We start from the raw sequence: 23,486 nt of genomic DNA, 5'->3' as shown, positions 1-23,486 counted from the left end.
TTTTTCTATTTTCTTCAAAGGTTTATTTAAATTCTTGTCTTTACAGATGGTGCATACAATGATGCCGATAGCGCGTCCCATAGCGCTCGCCATGTCTGCCGTGCTCACGCTGGCCTACGTCGGCCTGGCGCTGGGAGTGCGCCCTGATGGTGAAGAGTCGCAGTTCTATCAGCAGGTATGTAGTATTACATGATAAGCACATTTATTATAGCGCGTCCCATAGCGCTCGCCATGCCTGCTGTGCTTCAACCAAGAGACAAAATATTTTAATCCCTATATTAAAATCGTAACCATATCGTTACAGACTAAAGGTTATGGCACAGTATAGCGGCACCGCACAGCACGGTTCCACACTAGCATTTAAGTTGTCATTCAATTTAGAGCATTCAATCTTGTATATTATTGTAGGAAGAAATATAAATGGGTTTGGTATTTACATCGATATATTTACATAATATTTACAGGATAAATTGCGACAATAAAAATATACATTTTCTTCCTACCAAAGAGAAAAAACCGACTGCCGACTGGTTTGACAAGTCTTCATTTTTACGAACGTAGCTGCCAAACCAGCCGGCCAGTACCAATAAGTGGCGAAAGAGGTAGGTCACCACATCACCCCCCCCCAGAGACCTTCAAGGGCGATAATAAGCTGGGAAGTGGACGCGACGTCCTGACCGCGTCGTTCTGATGACGCCATCGTCAGCCGAAGGTAAGCCTCGGTTATCCGCGTCAGGTGAGTAGTGATGAGTGTTATTGTCGAGTGGTGACTGTGGTGAGTTATGTGCGATAGTGTTGTGTGGTGAGTGTGCTGTGGTGTCAGGGTCACGCAGTATGAAGGCCGGCTTGATGCCTTCGCAATTTTTAATTTGTCCGGTGCTAATCTGCGTGGGGATGAAGATACTGGTGGCCCTGGCGTAGTACGAATGTGGTGTACTGTATTGTGTTTGGATGTGTCGTGTATGCCGCGAGGTCGAGTGATGTCGGGATATTCCCGCAGTATGTGTGTAAACGCGGAATCACCGAGACTCACCCTCACCGAAGACACATCATCAGAGCGGCGGACAGGCGACGCCGGGGTGGAGAGCGTAGTATGGTTGTCGATGAGGCGTTGGTTCCTGCAATCGACAACCAAATTATAATAAGACAAAAAATCCACACCTATTATCGCCCTTGTAACGTCTGCAACAATAAATCGCCAGGCGAAGTCGCGGCGCAACCCTAGGTTTAATGTTAAGCTCACAAAACCGTAAGTGTTTATCACAGTGCCGTTTGCTGCACGCAGTTCATACTCTGTTTTTCCTAATCGTCGCGGAATCGCCGACCGGGGGTATACACTGAGGTCGCTGCCGGTGTCAACCAAAAACTGTATCTTCAACCTTTGGTCGGTGACGAAGAGGCGACCAGCGCTCGGACAATCATCGGCCGCCATCACAGATTGCCCCGCGCATTTCCCGACGTTGTGTAGTCGCACGGTTTAATACACTTCTTAGCGTTATCACCGAACCGCTGGTGGTACCAGCACTGCGATCTTCTGGAGCTGGACCGGTGACGTGAGCGACTACGGGAACGGCTTCTGTTGCGGGATAACCTCTCGAGCTTGAGCGCCATCTTCTGCATCTGCCGGTTTAGCGCGGCGATCTCGGCGTGCAGACCGCTGGTGGACGACGACGGTGCAGTGGCGACGGCAGCTGTTGATGCCACCTGCGCGGGACCGGTGATGACGTGGATACGGTCCGCTAACTCGGCCAGCTCGGCCAAGTCCAGCTTGGATTGCGACGCCACTATGGTCTGCGTACCTGCTGGCAGACGGCTCGTCCACATCGTCCGCAGAAACTCCTCGGGAACACCTGGACCGGCGAGGTTGAGGAGGTGCCGGTAAAACTGCGACGGCTTCCGGTCGCCGAGCTCCTCGTGCATGAGAAGCTGCTTCACCTTCTCCTCGCGTGAAGCTGACTGCCTCTTGATGAGCTCGGCCTTGAGCTTTTCATACTTATCGCTGGCGGGCGGGTTGGCGATTATGTCTTCGACGACGTCGGCGTATTTCGGGTCGAGGTGACCCGTGACGTAGAAGTATTTCGTCTCGTCGGTTTTGATGTTCGCCAGCGCGAATTGCGCGTCCATCTGCGCGAACCAAAGCGCCGGCTTCTCAGGGTAAAACGGTGGAACTCGCACGCCCACGCAGCATGCCTCCGCAGCGTCGATGCCGACTTTGCTAGTCTCAGCACCGTCAACGTCGGCTTTGCTGATCGACATTGTTGTCGTGCTCAGACGGGGTCACCAAATGTAGGAAGAAATATAAATGGGTTTGGTATTTACATCGATATATTTACATAATATTTACAGGATAAATTGCGACAATAAAAATATACATTTTCTTCCTACCAAAGAGAAAAAACCGACTGCCGACTGGTTTGACAAGTCTTCATTTTTACGAACGTAGCTGCCAAACCAGCCGGCCAGTACCAATAAGTGGCGAAAGAGGTAGGTCACCACATTATAATATATTACGTAATGTCAATATGAAAAAGCCAACGGCGAGCAGTCAGCGCGCTTGCCGCTACCACACAACTCGACTCGCCGCCCGCGTTCTGCTTGCGAGCGGACCTCATGCGTACAGCGCGCCGACGGCGTGCTAATTACGCGCCGACTCCGAGCCGGCAGCGAAACAACGTCATCGCGTCGTGTTCAATCATAATTGTCTTAAAATAATATTGAGTTTGCGGTGGCCGGCGCGCGGACGGCGCGCGGGCGGCGAGCTGGCACCTTGCGGACAACGCGTAGTTAGGGCGCTGGCAGCTAGCCGTAGTCTAAATTCGAGGCGACGCCGTGCTGTTGCGGTGCTGCTATAATGTGCCATGCCCCTAATATATAAGGTGCTTTAATATTACCTGCCAGGACTTGAATGGGGGGTAGTATTGCGTTTATAGATTACAATAGTGAAAGAATTTCGTTCCCCGGAACAGTCAATTCAATTTGAGACATTAAACAAGTTAAATTAACATTGGCTCTACTCTGCATAACGTGGTTCACAAATTACGCGCGTAGTGTCGCTTCGTCAATGAAAACAACTGCTATCTCTTTCTATCCGTTCTGCAAGAGTGGCAACGCGCAACTCTACTAGATGGTTAAACTAATAAATTAAGTCAAATTTATACGTATTTTTTTTGTATGAAAAAAAAAAATGACAAATAATCAATTATTTATCTTCACTATTGTAATCTATAAACGCAATACTACCCTCCATTCAAGTCCTGGCAGGTAATATTAAAGCACCTTATATAACTATTAATATTAAGTTCAAAAGTTGGTTGATTTGTTTGAGGGATCATTATTTTAGTATTTATCGAGAGAAGCTATATGCTGTTACATTATCCGAGTGTGTGAAGTATTTTCCACGGTACGTGGGTAAAACCGACGGCACAAGCGAGCCTTGAATAACAATTTCAATCCTAATACCAACATTAATCAACCTTACACGCGATTACAATAATTGATAAACCCATCACTTTGCCTACTGACACACCCCTTAGACATACAATAATTATATCAAGACCATGGAGAACAAAATGATTAGCGGAGATGCCATAGCAGAAAATCTCCTATGAAAGTAGCGCGCCAAAATGCGGGTGTTTGCCGGTCGAGAAATACTACTGTCTCCGCCCTTATACGCCTTCTTTGGACCCGTACATTTTTTTGTAATACAAAAATTGTTTTCAGAAGTCTCAAAAACCTAAACGCCTCGTTAGTTCACTCGTTACTGATCGTTTTGGTCATGCCCAATTATTTGGCCCAGGAGAAAGAAGAAAGAAAGAAAAATGTAGTATTGGCACAAAATACAAAAAGAAATTAAAAGTAAAACAAGGTCACGGCTAAGCATATAATCAAGGAACCAGAGTGTACGTATTTTCAATAGTACCTACTCGCCATCTGATGCTGGTTTTCAGCTGTAATCCACGAGTGCCATACGCTCAAAGGCCCTAAATTACCTGCGTTATGACATCTCTACTCATCTCTCCTTACTCCATGATCAAGTCGGGGCACGTAGGTATGTACGTTCGTAGAACAATCTCATCAGTATTGAGCTCCTTATAAAATTGGAGAGGAAGCAAGATTAATGGGATTAAGATCATGATTACAGCGGCCTGATCAACCTTATGTTTTCGACATGTTTTCATAGGAAATTTCTACCGCCTTTAAGGGTGATTTGTTCTTAATTTTATGTAAATTTTATCGATATTATAGATGTAAAAGTTACTCCGACTGATATGTAAAAAAAAACTATTAATACAATCTATGGATCGTATGTCTTTATGAACCTTTTTACAACACACAGTTTAGAAAATAAAATGTATAAGGTAAGTAATGAATAACATAGAAATAACCAAATGTATGAGACTATCCTAAATAAGTCCGTAGTTAGAAACTTATTTCGATAACAATTCACCATTCACCGTATTTATAGTTATTGACAAACAAAGCTATGTAAGTTACGTAGTTGTCATATCGTGATATATAGTTATAATATTGCTTACCAACTTCTTGCTTGATTCTATTATGGCGTAATCACATTATAACTGTTTCCAAAATTATTGTCCTTGGAGAGAAACTAGTGGTCTAGTAGGAATATGATTATATCCACAGATATACCTATAGATTTTCTGTGTATTTTCCCGCAATATGTCGACAGATTACTAACGACTACTAGTTTAAGATCAAAGTCAAATCATTTTATTTCATTCAAGCCCGTAAAAAAAATATGAACGTCAAAAAGATTTTACTTGCCCATTCTAAAAGCATATTTCCTTTGGAAAAGGAAAAGCAAGAAACTCCATGGTAGATAGAGATTTATCACACTCGTTTGTTTTGTAATTAAAACAACAAATACTAAAGGTGAAGAAAACCATTAGCAAAGAATCCAGACTACAAAAGTCACACACACTCACAGTTTTAAAACAATTAGTCTTAAAACCACTTAATTGTGTAGTTCTATCTACAAAACGAAAACAGAACTTAAACTAGCTGCAAGAGACGATAGTTACGTAACTCCCATTGTTTCAAACCTCTATTCTCTCTATTCAACCGTGCTTCAAGGCGAATGCTCTTTTTACAGAGTCGAGCGAAAGCGCCTGACAGTTTCAGATAAGCAATAACTCGGGCCTGCTAATTGTGTGTTGCTACCAATGTTATTGCAGGCGCTTATGGTTATTGCTTTTGCAATTTTTATTTAATTAATTAGATTTTAAACTTGTTATTTTTATTACATTTCGTAGTATCATTGTGGTTTTACTGCTCTTAATTTAAAACTGAACTTCATTTAATTTTAATTTCTCTTAGGTACGGTCAGTATCAAAAGTAGCTGAACACGACAGGAACGCCATTTACTTAACATCCTAATCTTAAGAAAGTCGATGAATACTCTGCTGATCGACGACACGTGTTAAGCAGTTTAGAAAATGTATTATTGTTCAGCTACTTTTGATGTAGACTGTACGTTGCATTCTTTATAAATATTTTGCATTATTAATAAGCCTTAATTTTAATTAAAATATGACCTTTAAAATATCCAGGAACACAACACATGCTACCCTGAAAATTATTAAATCAGATAGCTGTATAATAATTATCAGAATTAATGTATGTAGGTAATTTACTTGGAAACTCGTACCATCGTATGTTGTGAATTTCATGTGGAAACTTGGCCCATTATTTGTGGTAGATACCTGTAATTTCCTTGTTCTAAATGTAAGGTACGAAGTCACTTTTGAATGTTTTACTTTGAAGTGCCTTAGTGGGGTTTAAAAATATCTTTGAGGTTATCGATTAGCCCTAGTACAGGTAAAAATGTTTTAGAGAGTGTTGCGTTGTCTAAATACCAGTTTGCGCCATTGACTTGATATTTTCGTGTACATAATGATTAAAATAAGTTATTGCGAGAACTTACTGTTTATAAATCCAATGAAAAAGAATGCGACGAAAATGTCTTTTCACAAAAGACTAAATAACAATAAAAGAATCCGACAATACCTTCCAAAAAACTCAATCTTAATAAGTCACAACTTGGCTCATTTAGAATACTCTGTCCTTACAATTCCGTGTCTAGAGTCAATAACCGTTTATATTATTTGTTTTCATTGCGAGACAACCTTGACACCGGCGTCTAATAAACTTCAGTTTGACCTTGACTGACAACCCTAGTACGTGAATAGGGCTGTCTAACTGTCTATAGAATGTCAGTACAATCGGGAGATTCCGATGGGTCAATAATATTTTGAATGGTGACCCTAGTAAATGAATAGGTGGCTCAAGGAATAAGGAAACATGAGCAGAGATGTCATAATGCAGGTAGGTCAGGAACATTCTTATAGCTCAAATTCGTACGGTGGGCATTACCAAAAAGATCAGTTACGTGTGAACTAACAATTAGTTCGGGTTCTTTGAGATACACATCTATCAACGATTTTTAGTGGTCCAAAGAAGGCGTATAAGGGCGGAAATAGTAACGTTCCTCGTCCCCTGCTGACCCGAATTTCTGTAAGAAAGTATCTTAGAAGATTTTTCGTTATGGCACCTCCGCTAGTCATTTGTCATTTTGTTCTCCATGGGCTGGCTTTGGCTGTCTATTGAATGTCAGTGCAGTCGGGAGATTCCGATATTATGGGTCAATAATATTATGAATGCATGTCTGGTGACCCGATTTTGATGCTCTCAGTCACAATAATTGGAAGTACGTATTACATGGAATATGTGGATTGTGAATATGTAGGTATGAAAAGACTTCGATTGACAAATTATAGTCTGGATCGGTTTATTTATTTTAATATAAAAGGTCGTCGGTATGTCTCGTTGAATAATGGCGAGAATTGGCTCATGTTGGAATTCAGGAAGCTTCCGAAAGAACAATATGTCTTTGACACTGTGACTTAACAACTCCACTTATGACTCTTTATTATTTGGGTTCCAACTATTAGTACTTCTGATAAAGTGGCCATTAATATTTGTGATCTTAATGACGTCTTTTAGCAGTATAGTAAAGACTCGTAAAGTTCTATTTCACCACATAATGTTCTGTTATTTTTCAAGAGTTATTTATAACGTAACAATTAAGATATTTTAAGGTAACCTCGTGTGACTGAACGCCATTAAGTTAACTTTGTAACAAGAAAGCGTGCACCATACCTATGCTGAATTCATTAGCTTTTATATTTTACTTTGTTTATGGAAGTATTTAACTCCCTTGTTATTCTGGGCAAGTAAAAGGTTAATTATATAGGTTAATAAGGCTTTTGTGGGGTGATTAGTTTTGTTTCCGACATGTTGAGGAAATTCGGCTTCGGTCTCTACTTTGTTATTACTTCTAAGAATGCTTGTTTGGAAAAGTTTTACGGTAAAACAACTGTTACGAATTCGGGTAGGTCTTTCAGGACGCGAACAATTGCTAGTGTATCATAATTATTTTATACCTAGGATTTTAACCACGGTATTATTCGAGAGTATTGGGGCTTTTACTGTTAAAACCAAACGATAGCACTTGAACTCAGAGTAGACCCATGATATCTTCTGGAATGAGCGGCGAGTCTTTTCGTTGTCGTCGTGACAACCTAAAAACGTCCACTGCAGGTCAAAGGCGTCCCACAGCTTGGCAATTGCCCATTCTCACCGTGCTGGGCAAGTTTTGGTGAGCGTAATGTGGGATATTTTTAGCTTCGGAGATGCAAATTCGGGTATATATATTCCAATATAAGCAATTTTTTAATTTGGCAATTTATAAGCTAACTCAACTCTTCCACTAGTCGCCTTCAAAATTTTCCTATCTTTCCCAGCTAATCTGCGAGCTGTCACTCCTACTCTCAGCGAGCGGCATCGGGCTGTACTACAGAGCGCTCACGGAGCGAGCTCACAGGAACACCTTCGCTGGTACCAGGACTTGTCTGGAGCAGAGAGTCAAGCTGGAGTGTGAAAGGGAACAGCAAGAGAGGCTGCTGCTGTCGGTTATACCGGCGTATATTGCTGCTGAGGTAAGTTTTTATGTGATTTTTGGTGATGCATGAAAACAATACAGGCGATTGCACATACAAACCAATAGAGTTGCGACCGATTTCATGCAGTCGCAGTTGAAGTTGGCAGTTAGCATTCAAAACGTACTCGTACCTCAAGATTTAGCTGAAGACGGCAAAGACAAAGACTTTATTGTTGATGGTGTTTATTTTATTTCTATTCTAGTACAAAACAATTACCTATTCAGTTTTATTTTTTTGTTATGGTGAAAAATTTACAAATGACCCTGTGGGTGCAGCGTGTGTTGCTGAATCTAAACAAACCCGCAGCTGCGGTAGTAGTAGGTACTCAGCTAAAACTCAATAAAAAATATTCACAAAATGAAAGTTTATAAAAAATAGATAAGACAAAATTGAGTGTTTGCACAGTCCACTGAATAAAAGAGATTAAAGTTTCATCCCATCAGAAGCCTAAATTGACACGAAAAATCTAATATCTTCTAACTCAAACAACTATACTTCGGCCGTTCAGAGAATGCGTTCCTGACACCTATCAGTTAGTCACGACTAGTGATGGGCACAACATAACACTGAGTTCGTTACCGTTCCTTCAAAATGAACCGCCGCATTATTTTAAGATTATTTTCGTTTTAAATTGGCGGAATCATTTGTTTTATATTTTAGTTATTTAAGTGGAAACCAAAAAAAGGTAATATTCATATAATAAAATTGTTTTATTTATTCTTTGTTACAAGTACATTGAATTGAATGTGCGAACAGAATATTAATCAGACTCCGATTTGCTTGAGGAGGTGGTGTCTTCATCATCATCTTCGCCTACATGTATAATTATATTATTATCAATAACAGAATCAATCCTGATATCTCGGTCTAACAAAAGCCGGGTAATCAAATAAAAACAGATCGAAAACACTTGAAAAACGTGGTCTATGCGCACGAAACGACAACGGACGACTGTTTTAGCGTCACAAAATGGCGGCCCATAACGCCATTTGGGGTTACCATTTTTAATCTAAGTATAAAAATGCGGTTTGGTCATAGTTTTATTTTTATATTTCATAAACGTTATAATTAAGTCTTATAGTCCATTATTTTCCAATTCTTAAAAAGAAAATCAAAACGTATTATTTTATATTATAACTGTATAAGAACAGATTACGATACTTGCCTGTTATTTTTAGCACAGCACTACAAAATATAAACCGCTGACATAACCTTGTAATAGCGCAGTATAGATTTAGAAAAATATTGTTTACCAAGTTATTTGACACTCAGTTTGGCACAAAATTATAACATTCATTGATTATTGATATAATAATGTTGTTTTAATGCTCCTCAATTGTTAAAACGGTAAACAACCAGCAAAAATATTTTTATCGTAACTGCAACGCCATTGCAAAGTTACGTCGTCAGTTCAATCGCGACGTGTCAGGAACGCATTCTCTGAATGGCCGAACTATAGGTAGGCCGGTACCTATAACTATACTTTCTTGGGAAACCTCATTACAGTTTTATAAAGACCTCGTGTCGGTTAGGTGGTAAAATGTTCTGGAAGCCGAACTTCATTGATGCTCAATTGTCTGGAAACGCAAATCTATCGATTATCGATAAGAGTGAGGCCGTGGCTGTTAAGGTGTTCCCACATTGATGAAACAGCAGCGATGTAGTGTTAAAGTATAAGTTATAAGTGTATAGTGTTTGGCATAGAAAACTCTCGCTCACAGTTCTGATAGGATTTCTTAAAAATAATTTCTAAGTATGTTTAGACTGCAACTGATCAAGATTCGAAATTTTTATTTATCTTTAAATGATGGTCCATGACACTTTATTTTAACTTTTTCCTCTTTAATAAACGTTATTTTATCATAAAATACTACAATGTACAATGGCAATTACATAGCACCGTAGCAATATCACTCAAACGTCCGATTTATCGCGCTCATCTGACATAGCCTTTATACGTTACGCTATGCCATGGTGAACGTGTGAAGATACTTTATGGAGTAATTTCGGAAATGTGGAGTTATAATAATGGAGGTATTGTCTGGTTCACCATAAAAATGAGTGGCGTGACAGGTTTGTTTACGGGGAACTTCGAGATGTAGGAAATACTTGGACTAGGATGTAGAAGAATCTTAAATAATGTGTTTAGAACATAGATATATACAAAAATGGTTATGTATGCGGTATTACCGGTAAGAAAAAGTTCACAATTGTTAGACTTCACTGCCATTCGGCAGTCAAAGTCGTAAAACAGTAATTCTTACTCATTTAACTGACAAAAAAAATAAGTTACTAATTTTTTTTAAATAAAAATTAAGCTTTATAATATTATATAGTAAGTTAATTTTACTTAACTGCCCTGATGTTTTTTCCTCTGAATAAAATTCTTACACGATGCCAGTAGAATACCTGACCATACCCTCATCTCAGTATTTCTCAGCCTCAATAAACTAAGACATAGCAAGATCGTGACTGAAACCTTCAGAAACCAGTTCACTTGGTCACCCATTTAACTTAACAACTGAATCAACAACCAACAACGCGTGGTAGCATATCCGTCACGACTTACAAACACCCTGTACGTTGAAGAACGATTTGCAACTTTATTTTCTAGGTGTTAAGGTTGATTTTGAAATTAAGACTTTTTTAGGAATTTGTTGAGAAGTCTAATTAATATCTTTTCTTTTTTTTGGTAATTTGTGTTAAAGGTTTAAGATTGTCGAAAGTGAAGCTTTATTTCAAAGAGCACAAGGTTCAATTTCAAAGAGCGATTTCAAATCGGACATAACCGTATTATTGCCGTAGTTCTTTTATTTTAATTACATTGCATGCACTGTTTGTTTACAATGGAGGCTCTGGTTATATAATAAAGAAAAAAACTACACAAATATTGCACAATTATTATAATTATTTCGGAAATGTGGTGTATGTAGTTTTAAAAGATTGAAAATGAGTCGTATTTTCAGGTATGCAATCAATTTTTCTACTTTTATTCGTATAAAGTTGAAGTGTTTTTTTCAATGTGCCAATCTCAGAAACCCCATGCCAAATTGTATTTATGTGTGATTTTTATCCGGAGGCGCGGAGAAGTTCGCACGAAACGCGGGTAAAACCGTTGGCAAAAACTAGTTACAAAAACCTCTTTTAAACCAGATATCACCCACCTAGTTAAAGTGCGAAGGTTTTCATATTGGAGTAACAAGGAAAGGGTAGGCACTATAAGTGCTAAGGAGCTGAAAAATGTTTGCCTGAACCAAATAAACGGCCTTTCAGCCTTATTTATGAGTGCGGTTTTGGTGTACATTTTCAGTATTGTTTCTTGTAGGTAAAGTTTGCTGTAAGAAAAGAGTTTTGTGGCTGTAAAAATAAGTAGGTGTATAGGTCAGTTTTAGTTATCGTATTAGGAAACAATTAGTTTAAATGTGAAACTACTGCAAAATACTAATATAAGTGATATTTTTATTTTATATAAGAGGAGTATATTTTAAGCGGTAAGGCAATTGGACTCGCTCCATTACGTACTATTACTTCGACTATTATCATTAACAATGAATAGAAACAGCGTACATAAGTATTTAATAACTTCCCCCAACAAATTAAAAGTACCTGTCCAAAAAATACATTTTTAATTCATTAAAAGTACCAAAGAATTTACTAGAACAATATTCCATTTTTACGAAAACGTTGAAATCCGACAATTGTGTCTAATAACTCAGAATAACCTTTAACCTTGGCTTTTAAGTTATAATTCTTCAGCTTTTTGTTTCGTCAAATTATGTAATTATTCTTGAGGAAAAATAATGAAGAACATTTTCCTTTTGTAAATACCTATTCTATCTTCAGTTTGTTTTCATTGTTGTTCGGTTTTGCGAAAATAAAAACTATTCTGTAAATGCGTTCTCATCAACTTGATAAAGTTATGATAAACAAAAGTTCCGAAGATAAAGCACTATTCAATTTCGCGAAAAGAAAGTTTCTAAAACAGTTCCTCTAATTTTATTCAAGAATAGATTTCCCTTCTAAGTACGTGTCCTGAGGCACCAGTTCTGAGGCACCTTGTTATGTCTTATTCAGTCACATAAGGCAGATAGTAATAGTCAGATTATGATTCCGCAAAATATCCATCAAAATTTCAAACTCAACACTTAGGATAAACAAGGACCCCCATTTTACTTTCAACAATTTTACTCCAACACGAACAATTTCTCGTATCATCCTCACAATGGACACGCACACAACACCGTGCCTCGAATTAAAAGTAAGCAAGTGTTCCGCTCGTATTAAGGCCGTCATGTTAATATCCTGGCCTACTCCACATATTAACATTAGTTTAGAAATGTCTTGGATATTGTGAAAGCTGTGAGTTGACCTTGAGAGAAGAAAAGTTGAACGCCTAATCAGCCGTTTGATTATCACAAAAATATCTAAATTAGGTATATTTTGTCTGTTCATATGCTATACCTACTGCACTGTTGCCATTTAATTATTAAGCCCAATATTACCCGGTATGTTTTATCCAAATGTGCTAAAAAGTATGAATACCCGAGTGATACGATTTTGAAAAAGCGCTTCTTCTAGTAGGTACTTTATCTTGTGCTGCTATAATTAAGGCAAAATAATTTAGCACTACTTACGTAATTATATTTCCTATTGTTTTCCTGTTGATTAGTGTATCCGCCGTATCCGCGGTGTCTTTGTCGACAAAGTCAGGAAAATATTATAATTTTAATTTCTTTCGCGTGCCTACTCGTCGCTTTTAGAAAGCAAACACACTGTCATTCTGTCCTTGGCAACTCATTTGCTCAGTCAATATTCATTAACCTTAGTAAGCGTTATTTAGAAACATAATAATATTATGTTTATTGTTATATAGAAAAATAGGTTCCAATGTTACTCTATCTAATTTTGTCATTTCAAAGGTTTTTATTTCATAAAGACCTATCAAAGGTTCTGATGAAACAGCAGGAGCTAGGTGCACGGTTCCAATGAGTGGGTCTTTTGGAGAAGATCCGCTGACAAACGTTAAAATAATTTGTGTTAATGAATCTAAAACGGATACCAGGTATAAAGACCACAGTTTGTTAGACCAGAAGATTGGCACCTATATTAAACAGCTCATTTGTAAATAGGCATGTAGATATATATGCATGATATTCAACCAGAAAATTGTATTTGAACCCCTCTTACACTGTTGGGGATCGATCTAAAACTTGTCTAGACGATCATTATACGTAATCATAATTTTATAAATCATCAAAATCGTTTGCTGCAAAAGATTGCCAGGAGATTGGATTTTACACTTAAATGAAATAAATTCTAAAATAGATTGCTTACTTATCAGAGATAGCAGTTTGATATTGCTTCTATAAGTATTTTTCTTTTCTTTTTTTAACGACGTCAAAAATTATCGAATGACCCCTCCCGCTGTGAGTCAGCAGCGGTGAGGGAGTGTTAGACTCTTACTGACTAAAAGCCGTCGTGTTCCGTCGTAGGCCTTTTATGTACCAGGGCCGCGGTAACTCGCGCGAACAATCCCGCAGCCCCGGCAGGCCTTGGGCCTGCTGGACCCCACTGGGGTGCTTCTATAGGTGTAAAGTAAATTCTATCTGTAGTAAACAAAATAACACATAGATGGAATATTGAAATTGGCCGTTAGTGTTTAGACAACCAATTAAATGTTATCTACTATTATATAATAATTATGAGGATTTTATCACTCTTACTAACGTAAATAAAATAATTGATTTGAATGCAGTTTTAGAGGGCAAAGCTGACGTCAATCACATAGCTATCGACTTACTAAGTTGCGTTTGAACAGTAAACTTAGATATGAATCTGAATGATTTTATAAACATGCTGATTAATGTACGGAAATACAATTTAGCTAGGTAATTTGTAAACAGATTTTCATGCAGATGTAGTAATTAGCAGTTGTGAATTAATTATCCTTTTAAATAGCTACTGGTTTGCTTTGCTATTTGATATTTTTCTGCAATAATATTAATCCAGATGATATTACTGATTCATATTGTTCGGAGTAACCGAACACCTTTACGCAAACACGTGAGCCTCGGCCCACAATTTTTAGCTTTTAGTGCATTTTCGGTCGTCATCGTACACGGGCGTGCATTCAACTAACATTTTTGTAACGATTTTCGTAAATAAACAAAGTTAACGATAATCGCGAGTTTCTCATCTCATTCAACATCAACAAACAACGCACATCCCCGAACATTGGTCCTTCGAGTGTTGCTGTGTTTTGGTGTCTACCAGTGTTTTGTGCTATCAAATCGACTGGCCTCCCAGAAGCGGGTCTCACCAGTCGGTTTGAGAGGTGCTTGTATCACAACAGCGAGTACCAGGGCACAGAGGGAATCAGCAATAACAGTATAGGGTGTGTGCGCTAACATTTTAACATTAACAACAACTTAATAACAAACAATAACAATGGAAGATCTTCTAACAAGACAAGCTGAGCTTACAACATTAATCGAGAGGATTTTCACTAACTTCAAGAAGGAGAACATGGAACGCAGGAAGCTAGTGGCTAAGAAGAAAGCAACAGAATTAAAACTTATGTTTCAAGAGTATAAGGAGAATGATGATGTTTTGAAGGAGTGTAAAGATCGTTCTAGTGACTACTTCACAGGAGGTTACTTTATCGAAACAAGAAACTACTATCTGGAAGCATTAAACTTCATAGAACAGTACATAAAACAGGATGCTGGAGAAAACGTAACAACATCTAACAAAACTATAGAGAGTGTTGATCTAACAAAAATTATAAAGCAACAGGAAGAACATGCGGAGACTGTAACCAAGAGTACAGAAGAGAAGTCCGAAACCAACAACACTAACAATAAGCTAACCGAAAAACTGCGAAAACAAACAGCTAATTACAGAGCCTTCCAGCGTACCATATCGAACATCGACGTAGGTATTTTATTAGAACATTGGGAACTTGAAGATGCGATCAAAACATTGGAATCACGCTGGAAAATCATAGACTGTCTTCACTGGGAGATTGAAAGTGAATTGGAAGCCGAAGGTAAAGAAGAGTTGGAACTACTGTACGATAAATACGAAAAGCAATACCTCCGTTTGAAGAAGTCTATTAACTCTAAAATGTGGTCGGAAAAACATAGAGACAAAACAACACCTAACTTAGAAGTACCAACATTCAACGGCAGTTACAACCAATGGGTGTCCTTTAAGGATTTATTTTCGGAAGCTATCCACAACAATCCTTCACTATCTAAGGCGCAAAAAATGCAGTTTCTGAAGAGTAAGATTCGAGGAGAAGCTGAGCGTCTCATCCAACACTTGCCGATTAGTTCGGACAACTACACAGTTTGCTGGGATATCCTTAACCGCCGTTACAACAACAAAAAGCTTATATTTACATCTCACATCAACATGTTACTAGATTTACCAGTTTTAAAACATCAAGCATTAGCGCCAATCAAGAAGATGCATGACGTCACTCAAGAGTGCCTTAATGCAATAACAAACCTGGGTGTGGACATATCCACCTGGGACCCTTTACTTGTACATCTTTTGGATCAAAAGTTAGATGTTGACTCCCATTCCGAGTACATAGACTCGTTGAAAGATCGCCGTGAGTTACCGGTTCTCAAAGATTTTTTAGACTTTTTGGAAAAAAAGTTTACTGCACTAGAGTCATCTCGTCGCAAGAGCGAAACCTTGCCACAGAAATTTGGCAATCAATATTCTCAACAAAATCCATCAACATCATATGGAAAATTACCTTACCATCGAACAAACAATTATTTTAATTACAACAAGGGAAGCGCAGACAAACAAGTTATTACGAAATCAACATGCAACATAACTACAATAAAATGCCCATTATGCAACAACGGCCACGGACTTTATAACTGCAAAAGATTCTTGGAAATGTCCAGTGAACAGAAATTAAAAACAGTGAAGGAATTAAAAGTCTGCATGAATTGTTTATTTAGTCATAATGGCAATCCATGTAAATCACCTCAAACATGTAGAAAATGCTCGAAGAAACATAATACCATTATTCACGATGCCTGCAATATTGGGTACAACACATCGACTACAAATGTAGCAAAACAAAATGAAATTCAAAACCCTCACGTGCGTCAAAGTAATGAAAATGACTTATCAGCCGAGGTTTTGTTGTCAACCGCTATGCTGAAGGTTAAGGGTACTGATGGAACTTATCATGATATGAGAGCGTTAATAGACCAAGGATCGCAAGTTTCCTTAATAACAGAAAGGGCGGCGCAACAGTTAAATCTGAAAAGACAACATTGCAAAGGAACGGTTATTGGCGTTGGAGAAAAGGAAAATAGTGGAAAAGGGTTACTAAACATTCATTGCCGCTCGATCTACAGTGACTACGAGTTTCGAACTGACGTCATTATTATGAACAGCTTGATTGGAAACTTACCCAACAAAACATTCAAAAAGCCAAACTGGAACATTATTGAAAACATATCCCTTGCGGATCCCGATTTCTACATTAGTCGACCCATTGACATTTTGCTTGGAGCAGATGTTTATTCTTTAATTCTTTTAAGTGGCATGATAAAAGGGGACGAATCAACTCAGCCCGTCGTACAACAAACAAAACTTGGTTGGTTGCTATGTGGAACCGCCAAAACATACCAGTGCAACATAGTGCATAACATTGAACAGATACAAAAATTTTGGGAAATAGAAGAGATCAGTGAGCAGTCTCCTTTATCAGTACAAGATCAACAATGCATAACATTTTACAACGAAACTACAACACGAAAAGAAGATGGACGCTATGTCGTCAGGTTACCGTTAAAGGAAGACATAACAAGTAAACTTGGGTCTTCTAAACAAACTGCACTGGCACAATTTCGAACCTTGGAAAACAAATTTAAAAGGCAACCAAAATTGGCTCAGGACTATAAGAACTTCATGAATGAATATAAAACAATGGAACATATGATACCGACAACAATTAGTAACCAGACACCTGAGTATTATTTGCCGCATCATGGAGTTGAGCGTGTCGATTCTTTAACAACACAATACAGGGTGGTATTTAATGGTTCTCATAAAACAAATACAGGGTACAGTTTGAATGATCTCATGCATACCGGCCCTAATTTACAAATTGATCTACAAACACTTCTTTTAAAATGGAGACAGTATAAATATGCTTTTACGAGTGATATTGAGAAGATGTTTCGTTTTATAGCAGTAGATGAAAGAGATCAAAAGTATCAGAAAATATTTTGGAGAGAGTCTCTAGAACATCCTATTCAAACATTTTGCTTAACAACTGTCACATATGGAACCCGCGCCGCTCCATTTCTGGCAATAATGACTTTAAGAAAACTAGCAGCCGATGAACGTGAAACATACCCAGAAGCCTCAAAAGTTGTCGAATCAGCATTTTATATGGATGACCTTGTACATGGGACAAACACAATTGAAGATGGCAAACAGTTAATCTCGGATTTGAACGCACTAATGAAACTAGGTGGTTTTAACTTAAGGAAGTGGTCGTCGAATGAGAAAAAGCTACTGGATAACATTAAGAAGGACGGAAACAAATCAAACAATGAAGTATTTACATTTAAAACAGAAAACATTTCGAAAACATTGGGCTTATGTTGGAACTCAACAGAAGATAAATTAACATTTCAGTACAACACAAACAAACCTAAAGACAACACCAGAATAACAAAACGAACACTGTTATCGGAGATCTCAAAGGTCTTCGATCCGCTAGGTTGGATGGCACCTTTATCAACCAAACTTAAACTGTTGTTTCAAAGGGTTTGGAAGAAAAACATGAAATGGGACGATGAAGTGCCAATTGAAATTCAGAAGGAGTGGATCAAGATTAAAAGCGAGCTCGGCGCAATTAATCAATATGAGGTACCAAGATGGATACGCAGTCGCAAGGAAGATATCATAGAACTACATGGCTTCTGCGATGCGTCTCTTGTAGCCTTTGCTTGTGTCTTATACGCACGAGTCAACGACGAAACAGAGCCAGTGCTATTGGCCGCAAAAACAAAACTGGTACCTCACAAAAAAGCAGTAACATTACCCAGATTAGAGTTGAGTGGAGCACATTTATTAGCAAAACTTATGAAGAAAACACAGGATGCACTTTCGGAACATAAAACACAAATATATGGTTGGACGGACTCAATGGTCGTGCTTGGATGGATACAGGGCGAACCAACTCGATGGAAAACATTCGTCGCCAACCGAGTGCAACAAATAGTTGAAACAATACCGAGCACATGCTGGCGTTATGTAAAGTCGGGCGAAAACCCAGCCGATGTAGCGAGTCGGGGTTTATACGCACAACAATTAAGAGACAACATTTTATGGTGGCACGGGCCCTCATGGCTCACAACATTCGAAAATCAAGAACAAGAGACCCCAACCTACACAACAGAAGAAGAAGTAAGGTTAAATAAATCATGTACTGTTAAAGAACAAGAAGAAAACATTATTGAAACATTATTGCATAAACACAGCTCATTCAATAAAGTAAACAGAATAATTGCATGGTTGTTACGTGCATTTGCACCTAAGCGAACAGACATGCCATCATATCTCACATTACATGAACTTACTGCAGCAAAACTACTTATAATTAAAAACGTGCAACAAATGGAATTTAGATCGGAAATTGAATGTTTACGCAATAAGCAAAGACTAAGTACAAAAAGTAAAATATTAAATTTAAATCCATTCATTGACTCATCTGGTGTCTTACGCATTGGAGGCAGACTTGAAAACTCAACATTGAACATGGAGATGAAGCATCCAAAGATCATACCACGTGATAGTCGTCTGGCTGAGCTTTTAGTGGACGAAGCTCACAAACTTACCTTTCATGGAGGTCCTCGCCTTACTCTGGCCAATCTGAGGCAGCAGTATTGGATACCTGGAGGGAACAACGCTGTGAAAAAACGTCTGAGAAACTGCGTGATTTGTCGCAAAAACAACCCACAGCAACATCAACAGATAATGGGTGATTTACCCACTGCACGTACGGAGCCAGCCCCGCCCTTTTACCACACCGGAGTGGACTACACCGGTTTCGTTGAAATCAAGAGCAACAAAACAAGGAACGCAAGGTCGATGAAAGGTTACATTGCACTTTTTATTTGTATGGTCACAAAGGCCATACACCTGGAACTTGTAACAGATCTAACAAGTACAGCTTTTTTGGCGGCCCTAAGAAGAATGACGGCCCGACGCGGAGCCCCACGCTATATGTATAGCGACTGTGGAACCAACTTTGTGGGCGCTGATCGTATTTTACAACAAGAACACGAACAAGTGCAACAAACATTTGATAACAACTTCATGGGTATACTTGCTGATATGAACATTGAATGGCATTTTAATGCCCCGTCGTGGCCCAGTGCCGGAGGTTTATGGGAACGCGCGGTTCGCAGCTTAAAACACCACCTGAGAAGAGTGATTGGGTCACAAAAATTAACATTTGAAGAATACTACACAATACTAACACAAATTGAAGCCTGTTTAAATTCAAGACCCTTGTGCGCCCTAACAGAAAACATTGATGATCTTGATTACCTGTCACCAGCCCACTTTCTCACAGGCAGGGCAGGAGTAACAATCATAGAAACACCTGAAGATGGAAGAACAAGATGGTATTTGACTAATCAACTATTTCAACAAATATGGAAGAGGTGGAAGTCGGAATATTTGTCACAACTTAACGCACGAAACAAATGGTTAAAACCTCAGGATAACATTCAAGTAGGGAATTTGGTCATTATTCAAGATGAAAACTTACCAGCCGGGAAGTGGGCGATGGCTCGAGTAGTCGAACTGCACCCTGGGCGCGACGGATATGTACGTGTTGTTTCACTGAAAACTCAACATGGGATCATCAAGCGGCCAATAGTCAAATTGTGTTTATTACCTATTCGACCCGCGCAAGATGAACCTGAAACGAAAACTGATAACAAACAAACTAAACAAACAGGAAAGAAAGGAAACAAGAGGCACTGCATTTCCGCTACATTGTACTCCGTTGTGATGGCACTAACATTCTTTATGACTCTTATTTCAAATGCCTACGGAACAAGTAACATCACCCAACTGAACGAAAATCAAGCAATCTACTTTGATCCCATTGCCAAAATGCAACTCATACGACACCAGTGGACGTTGGTAGCCTACTACGATATGTCACCGTACTGGGAAGGAATAACTGCCTTCAAAAAATATTCAAGCTATCTGGAACAATCCTGCAATCGCATGAACAATACCAACAAATGTAACATGATTGTACCACAACAAAGTCACGAGTACACGGAGTTGCAGTATTATAACCAGCTGTTGCTGACACAACATTTCATAGAGCACTCCAGACGGCGTCGCGGGCTTATCAACGGCATTGGATATCTCGCCAATGGACTGTTCGGCGTATTAGATGAACGCTTCGCAGAACAGTACGCCCAAGACATTGAACTTATAAAACGAAACGAAGCACATTTGAAGAATTTGTGGAGTAATCAAACATCGGTAGTAGAATCTGAATACAACTTAATTAAAAGGATGGAGAAAATGGTTGCCATGCAACATAAAGTCATAAACAAACACCTGAACAGCCTTGATAAAGCTTTGAACACTATCCAAGCGGAAGTAAACGAAATAACAAAACAGCAAGAGTTTATTCTAACAGCAATTGCAGCGAACAGTATGCTTCAAAATCTGAAAAACATTCAAAACATGATGTTGGACACTATTTCTGATGTTTACCAGGGAAGAGTAAATCTGCATTTATTAACACCAAAACAACTACAACATCAATTGAATGTTATTTCTGGCTTATTAACAGGCGACGTTACTCTACCGATTGAAAACATTCACACAGATTTGAAACAAATATACGAACTTATGAAGATAAGAGCCAGAGTTACAGACAAGTATTTTATATTCGAGATAAAAATACCATTAATCAACAGAGAAACTTATGATCTCTATCACCTCATTGCAGTACCGAAGTTGTACAGAAAAAACATGACTCTCGCAATCACTCCAGTTTCAGATTACGTTGCCATTAACTTACAGAAAGACAATTATTCACCTATAACTACAGAAATATTACAGAAATGTATAACCAGAGGAAGCTCAACATACATGTGTGACTCAAACACACCGATATACAAGATGAAGTCAGATGAAGATCTTTGCATACTGGAGAGAAATAATGTATGCAAAACAAGCAGTGACGCGTGCAAAAGCCAGTTCATTTCATTAACAAAAATAAACACATATTTATATGTATGTTGCGAGCAGTGTCAAGTGCGAATCATATGCGGAGATCGGATTACGCCGCACATACTTATGCGCGCTAATGTCATTACTCTTGATAGCGATTGCGTAATGACAACAAACTCTTTTACAATACATGGACACAAACACTATGAGAGTCAATTTAAGGTCAAATATGATACTCAAACAGCAGTCCTGGCACCGATTAACCACATAATCAATCTGACTATTGATCAAGGATACGAGGACAATTTGGACAACCAATCAAATGAAACAGAAACAGTGCACAACAACTTGCTTAGAGAGATAGACTTGAAGTTAAAACAGTTGAAAGAAGAACAGAAATATGAAAGTATCACTTCAATGTCTAACCACGACATACATCACTATGCGGTTATCTACATCGTATTGGGGATAGTGGTTATCTTATGCGCTGTTTTCCTATATCGAAAATTATGTAGAAGCTGGAATACAACCCCGGAAGAGACGATCAACGAAGCTCAACCAATGCCCAGGACTTCTAGGATCAACAAACACCAATCGCAAGCTCAAGAAGAACACGAGATGAAAGAGTTTAGCAAACCCAGACCCGTGTTCCGTAAATTAGTTTTTAATAACGATTCGGAATAATATTTTTCTATTTTTGTTTAACATTGTATAATAATATTTTTTGTATTTTTGTTTATACTTTATACTTTTTTTGTAATGGATGCACACCCCAGCCTCCCTCATCTTTGCTGGTCGGGAATATGTTCGGAGTAACCGAACACCTTTACGCAAACACGTGAGCCTCGGCCCACAATCCAAGGTGTTCGGTTACTCCGAACACATATCATCTTCAATCATACCTAGTTACAGACATCAAAATAATAATTTAGGATTAGCACTAAAAAGAGTTCATTTATGCAGAAATTAATTGCAATATAAACTACAGGAGGATATAAATAAAAATGCAAATGTTAAAAAATCTAAGGATGTATTTTTATCTTACATATAATATATTCTTAAATACTATACATTATTCTAATACTAAGGCTACATCAGTCACAATTGGCGGTTATTCGCAAACTCAAGTATTTAGTTAAACATTTAATACACGTTTTAGAGGTCATTTTTAGAATTCACCTCTTGATATAATTCCCTCTATATGATTATTTTTAATAATGTTAACAGGAGCTTTATTTAGACAAATAATAGCCGTAACATCATCATTTTCCACAAAAATTGTGGATCTTCATTAACATTTCCAATATCATCTTTTTTATCATCTCACTTGAGTTTGCGAAAACCACCAACAGCATTACTTAATCCAAGCGTCTCAATCACATCGTCATTAAATACAAATGATTCTATTTTTATATTTAAATGCATAATCTAATCGGAATGATAATTGTGAATTATTGTAAAATAGTCTGTCACTGCATTGAGCACACTAGCATCGATGCCACACTCGATATTCTCAGCACCCGCTTGTTCAAAGCGAAATGATGCTTTCGTAAATAGAAGAACATCACTATAAAATTTTTCATCAATCGTTCAAGATTCAGCGTAATCTTTTCTAAGTAAATCTGAGTCTGATTTACCGATATTTACATGAATAGTGATGGCTTCGTCGTTTTCTGATTTCATGACCACATCGTTCCATTGTACTTCAGCCTTCTTGCCGTACGCTTCATTCTCTATGAGGATAGCAGATTTAGTGCAAAGGGCTTTGCTTTGGAATTCTATCAAAGCGCAGTAATCGCTTTTCTTCGTTTCTGACTTCACATCGGCGATGTAGCCAAGCTTCCTCCTCATCACTTCTACTCTTACATGGTAGTTGTAGATACATACTTTAATGATGAAAGCGCTTTTCTGGTGCAGCAATATAATCTTGTATTTTGTTCTACAGCACGCTGTTTTCTTCAACTTCGTTTGGAAGTTTTCTATTAAGATTTTGATCTTCTGTGAGTATACCGCGATGATATTGTGATTGTTCTGTAGATGTGATGATAGTTCCTCGAAGGGTACTGAGCAGCAGTTGGCTGTGATGGGACAGATCATGGTGTCGAATTTGCAGTCTTCTTCATGCTTCACTCTCGTTACCGCTGTGAGAAGTTCTGTGCAACCGCGTCTGTGAACAAAGAAATGACTTGGTTAATTTTTGAATTTGAAATC

The 23,486-nt window shown here is 38.4% G+C and overlaps 2 protein-coding genes across 4 annotated transcripts in view; one reads left to right on the top strand and one right to left on the bottom strand.

Annotated features, from left to right (window-relative positions):
• LOC124635025 (adenylate cyclase type 2-like) overlaps positions 1 to 23,486 on the top strand; it is a 141,537-nt gene that overhangs the window by 20,879 nt on the left and 97,172 nt on the right. For both annotated transcript variants that reach the window (XM_047170771.1, XM_047170770.1), the window contains exons 2-3: positions 47 to 175; positions 7,824 to 8,018. In XM_047170771.1, the coding sequence (XP_047026727.1) occupies positions 47 to 175; positions 7,824 to 8,018 (324 nt within the window). The remainder of the gene's footprint in view (positions 1 to 46; positions 176 to 7,823; positions 8,019 to 23,486) is intronic.
• Positions 22,289 to 23,486, bottom strand: part of LOC124635026 (probable E3 ubiquitin-protein ligase sinah) — a 41,067-nt gene continuing 39,869 nt past the window's right edge. For both annotated transcript variants that reach the window (XM_047170772.1, XM_047170773.1), the window contains exon 5: positions 22,289 to 23,442. In XM_047170772.1, the coding sequence (XP_047026728.1) occupies positions 22,866 to 23,442 (577 nt within the window). In that variant the 3' untranslated portion in view covers positions 22,289 to 22,865. The remainder of the gene's footprint in view (positions 23,443 to 23,486) is intronic.

The sequence above is a fragment of the Helicoverpa zea genome, chromosome 12 (genome assembly GCF_022581195.2).
Source record: "Helicoverpa zea isolate HzStark_Cry1AcR chromosome 12, ilHelZeax1.1, whole genome shotgun sequence".
NCBI classification, from domain to species: Eukaryota; Metazoa; Arthropoda; class Insecta; order Lepidoptera; family Noctuidae; genus Helicoverpa; species Helicoverpa zea.
This window is presented reverse-complemented; position numbering and strand designations above follow the sequence as displayed.